The sequence below is a fragment of the Polistes canadensis genome, unplaced genomic scaffold (assembly GCF_001313835.1).
Source record: "Polistes canadensis isolate GaletaPanama2010 unplaced genomic scaffold, ASM131383v1 scaffold_46, whole genome shotgun sequence".
NCBI classification, from domain to species: Eukaryota; Metazoa; Arthropoda; class Insecta; order Hymenoptera; family Vespidae; genus Polistes; species Polistes canadensis.
Window position 1 is genome coordinate 153,714 of NW_014569593.1, and position 5,611 is coordinate 159,324.

Below are 5,611 nucleotides of genomic sequence, written 5' to 3' on the forward strand. Positions count from 1 at the left end.
TATAGATATCAAAGAATGTGAGGGGAATTATTTGATTTTTCTTTCTTTCTTTCTTTCTTTCTCTTAAATGCTACTTTTCGATGCGCTACTAAATTCGGAATGTTATTATTACGCGCGTGTGCCGATATATTTTATTATATTATTTATAATAACACGGACGATTCTTATGGGACGATAAGATTCTAAACGTAATTATTTTCTTCTACTTAAACTCTCCATCTCTTTCTTCCCCTTTCTTCATTTTAATTAATAATTATTTTAACCGCTTAACTCCTGTTTTCTTTCTACGTAAATTATCGACGCTTTGAAGAAAAGAAAAAAAAAAAGAAAAAGAAAAAAAAAAGAAAAGAAAATGAAAAATCCGCGAAATGAAAAAATTGCATGTACATACTTACATATCTATCGTAAAATAATAATAATAATAATAATAATATATAATGTTAAATTCGATTTTTAGGAATCTCGAAAAAAAAAAAAAAACAAACATATTGAACAAATCAAAATATCCAAAATAAAACGAAATTTGGAATAATAGTAATATTAATAATAATAATAATAATAATAACAATAATAACAACAACATAAACGATACGTAATAACGGTATTACGTATACACGTAGAAATAGGTAGCAATAATAATAGTAATAGTAGTAGTTAATAGTAATAGTAATATAATACGAGTAATAATAATAATTGGAATATTGTTTCGCTGTCTTTCTTTTCTTTTTCTTTTTCTTTTTCTTTTTCTTTTTCTTTTTCTTTAAAGTTATCGCTCACAGAGAGAGAGACTAGTAAAAATTTGCGTACTAAATACAATTTACAGAGAAAGAACGGAAGTGGGAAACAAAAATTCATATATATTTTGTTTTTTTTTTTTTTTTTTTTTTTTTTTTTCAATCTAACGAGAGAATACGGTCCTAAACGGGAGACGACGATTTTTAAATAATATTTTGAAATAGAATAATCATTATTGTCGTGGCAATGGCGGTCACGGTGAGCTTGGAAGTATCCCCACCACCAGGTGATAATATTGTGTAGTCCACAACGGTGTCTGTAGATTCTGAATGATAAAAAGCGTCTCTTGTAAAAAGGTATGATTCCATTTTTTTATTTCCTTTCTCTTATCGTCGAGGATCTTATTACGTATCAATTGTTATCATTTTTATAATATTTTTATCATTTGATTTTTTTTTAAATTTGAATTTAAATTTTAATTTTAATCTTGTTTATCTAACACACTAACTACTACGGGGAATAACCAACGGGAATCGGACATATAAGAAAAACTAGAACTAGATAATAATAAAATTTAAGATGCATTTTTCTACGCGAGGGACGAAGGGTAAACAAAATTGTTTCATTAAAATCATCATTCTCTTGCAAATAACATTCGAAACGGAAGGGGGAAAAAAATAGAATAAAATAAATAAATAAATAATTAAACATGACTTTATAGAAATTGTGACAATGCAACATGGTCGCGCCCTTCTCCCTGTTCATTTCTGTTATATAAATATTTATATATATGTATATATATTGTATATAGAAGAAACAAAGGTAAAAGTACGATTATTATATATAGTTAACATAAGAAAATAAATGATGTATATATATATAGATATATATAGATATAATATATGTTAATTAGTGTGCAAGAGCATTGTGCATTGGTTTCTCTAATAGATTAATATATTTTGAAAAGTGATAAAACTGAGATAACACATTCAGTAATAATAGTAAGTAAACTATAGTAGTAGTAGTAGTAGTAGTAGTAATAGTAGTAATAAGTAGTAACAATATAATAAACTATATTGAATATAAAAATGCATCCTTACAAGAAGTCTATCGAATGTATTTTGGAGAAAAACAAAAAAAAAATAATAAAAAGATAAATATAAATATATAAATAAATAAAGATATATATAGAGAGAAAGAAACAAAAAAACCGCAAAGGGGGTGCGATCTGTGAAGAATAAAAAAAGAAAAAAAAAAAAGGAATGATTAGGTGAAAAAGAAGAAAAACTTACCCCTGGAAGTCTTGAATTTTGCAACACCAGGCTTGCTCAATCCTATGATATTCTGTGCCCTCACTTCAACGACGTAAAAAGTGTCAGAATGTATATCCGGTATCCAACATTTCGTCCTACCGGCACCCTTAATGTCTAATGTTTTGCAGGTATCCTCTTCGGTTTGCCATTCGCCAGTTACTCGTTTGACTTGACAGTATTTGACAATATATTTTTCTATGGGTTCACCATTATCTACTGGGACAGTCCAGAAAAGTTCGTACTGATTGCTGAACGTTGATACATCGTATCCATTGGGTTCGAGTTTATTCGTGATGATCTTTGGTGCAGTAGGTACTGTCCTTACTGGGGTTGTTTCACGATAAAAACCACCCCAATTGCCTTGGCCGACTTTGTTTATAGCAGCGAATCGAAAATCGTACGGTGTTTGCGGTTTTAAACCTTCGAGTACGTAAATGGAATCTGTAAAAAAAAAAGAAAAAAGAAAGAAATGAAAAATATTCCTCCTCTTCCACCGTTGTGAACAAAAATTTGTGAGAAGATTATTATTAAAAATTTTTTTCCGTAGAAAGTAACAATTTCGATTAGCTTTTTACTTTTGCGTGTAATCACGAGAGTATAGTATTGATATACCGATTAATTATTCAATAAATAATCATTAACAGATTACAAGAGATGTTTTACTGTAATTATTAGCTTGTTTTATATAATTATAGAAATTTTTTATATTAATATAACGTACATATATATTCATTTATAATAATTATTATTAGATATTAATAAAACACTTTAAAATGTAATACACCGGACGGGTTATATTTGAATTAATCGGTTTTGCAAATGTGATGGTTCACACGTTACCACGTGATATCGTTCTTTCGCAAAAGATAAAAGCTAGATTTTTTCGTTAGAGATAAAATAAAAAATATACGAATAAAGTATATACAAAATAAAAAAAAAAAAAAAACGAAAAGAAAAAAAGTACAATAAAATGAAATTGAAAGAAACTCACTTATCGACCAAGTTCTATTCCTAGCATCGGCCCAAGTCTGCGTTTCTTCTTTGTATTGAACGATAACACTTTTGATAGGTAAATCCCTATGAGCGTACGGTAATACGAAATCGAATTTAATGGTGGTAGCAGTTTTTTCGGCCACCTTAACTTGTGTTAATTCACCGGGTTTAGTAGCTTGTTTTAATTCTATCTTATGTACTCGGGTGCCATGGGAATTAGCAGCAATGCATTTGTAAGTAGTATAATATCTGCCGTCAAGGGGTATGATCATGAGCGTGGAAATAGGCCCGTTGCCGAGTTGTTTGATTTCTGGTACATCCTCGATCTTTCTATCGGCACCCATTGTCCAAGTAATCGTTGCGTTTGGTATACTTTCGGCAATGCAAGTCAAATTAACAGGTCTGCTGTCCCATGACCACGTCGTATTGTTTTCCATGTATGCGAAAGTCGGTGGAAATTCAACGGTCACGTGACCATTTTTGTATGCCTTACCGCCAGCATTTTCAGCAACGCATTCGTAAAGACCATCGTTGGATCTAAATACGTCTCTTATGTTCAAAATACCAACAGTCTCGCCGGTTACTTCGTCGGGTTTATTGATCAAAACTATCCTGTCGTCATCCACTTGGGCACCTAATACGTATGCCTTTTCGGCTGTATGTTTCCTCAAGGTCACTTTAGGAGGTGGCCTACCAAATGCTTTGCACTTGACGTCCACCTCTTTACCCTGTATCACTGTTATATTTGGAAATTCCATGATTTTTGGTTTGACGATGACGTTAACGACTATGTTCGTTGTTGCCGAATCTGCTGCATTTGTAGCAGTGCACTCGTACTCTCCTGCATCTTCGCGATTTACATTGGTTATTGTCAAGTCACCGGTATCTGGATTAACGGTAAACCGATCGGTAGATGATAGATTTTGTTTGGTCAATGATTGAATCCAGGAAAACCTTGGGGGTGGTTTGCCTTTAGCTTTGCACTCGATTTTTTGATTTTCACCTTCGATTATATCGACCGGTGTCGATCTTTCTTCGATGGTTGGCCGTATGTGTACCTGGTGGTGGTGATGGTTAAATAATATACTTTTTTTTTTATTCATTATAACTTTAGTTATAAATAATTAAACTAAATGGTTACTATACACAAAAGGGAGAAAAAAATATATTTCAAATGATATAAATTGTTTAAATTTTGTAACCCAAACACATTATTGTTATTATACTTTACTCGACCAACAAATGAAATATTATTTTCTATTAAGAAAAATTATAGAAATTATTCTAATTGTCGATGATATTTTTTACTGACTACTCGTTTTTTCTTCTACTACACGTTAAGATTTTTTGTTTTGTTTTCTTCACTATAATTCACGAGATTTGTACAATATATTATATTGTATAAATATATACCTCGACGCGTATTGGTCGTTCCTTAAGTTCGCCAGTAGTCAGGACAGATGCACGACAAGTATAAATACCGTCATCCGATTCTTGAACATTTTTTATTTTTAAAGCATGAGTGTCGATGATGTAACGATCATTCGTCTTGACCAATTCTCCGTTGTAAAGCCAATCAACCGATGGCGAAGGCCTGGCACGTACTTTGCAAAGTATAGCAAAATCTTTTCCAAGAACTGGATATTGATTTTCTGGTGCGTTGTCAAAGGTTATTGCAACTGTGACAAATAAATATTAATACACGTATAATATATATATATTGTCATCGATCGTTTACGATTTGTTCTAATAATAATAATAATAATAATAATAATGATTATTAATTGTTTTTTCTTTGAATTATTTAATATGTTAATAAGAAACATTGTTAGTAAGATTCATACAACAACAAGATTATCTTGGTTTGTAATTGACAAATTTTTAAAAATTATTTTCCATGTCTTATACAAATAATTTAGAATTATTTTTTGTTGTTACTTGTAATTATTATTATTATTATTATTATTATTATTATTTCATACGTATTAATCGTTTTAATGTATAATATTATATTTAACAAATATAACCTTTTTTTAATTCTTAATTATAAATATACCCCTGTGTATATATATTATTAATATTAGAATAATGAAATAATCCTCTTACCGATAGTATCGATCGTGACGGATTTGTTCAAAGGCACCGAATTCGCATAAGTTCCCTTGCATGTATATTTCCCAGCTTGTTCCTCTTGAAGAGAATAGAAGAACAGGGAAAGACTATTGTCCTGATGCAATTCCGTATACATGGCCGGTTTCGAATGACCGTGTACGAGTGGTGACGTGCTGTGAAAAATAATTATATTCTAATGTTAGTCGATTTTAAAAAAAAGAAAAAATAAATAAACAGAAAAAGAAAAAGGGATAAACACGATTTGTCAACGAACAAAATATTAGACATACCGGACAAAATTTGTACTCGCGCGTTTTTTGAAATTAAAATAAAATCAAATCAAACAATATGTTTTCAATACAACGAATGTTATTAAATACTGAAAAACATCGTGGTGTGTTTGATATCACATATGTAAAAATACATTGTTTTTTTTTTTTTTTTTTTTTTTTTTTTTT

General features: G+C 30.2%; 1 protein-coding gene across 4 annotated transcripts in view; it reads right to left on the reverse strand.

The window, feature by feature from the left end:
- Window positions 1-5,611, reverse strand: part of LOC106785191 (fasciclin-2) — a 94,774-nt gene that overhangs the window by 13,058 nt on the left and 76,105 nt on the right. For 3 of the 4 annotated variants that reach the window (XM_014745427.1, XM_014745426.1, XM_014745428.1), the window contains 4 exons: window positions 5,148-5,326; window positions 4,455-4,720; window positions 3,040-4,099; window positions 2,028-2,489 (listed from right to left, as the gene is read on the reverse strand). In XM_014745427.1, coding sequence (XP_014600913.1) covers window positions 2,028-2,489; window positions 3,040-4,099; window positions 4,455-4,720; window positions 5,148-5,326 — 1,967 coding nt within the window. Of the gene's footprint in view, window positions 1-865; window positions 1,061-2,027; window positions 2,490-3,039; window positions 4,100-4,454; window positions 4,721-5,147; window positions 5,327-5,611 lie in introns of those variants that run through there. The other variant, XM_014745429.1, reaches the window with a different exon arrangement.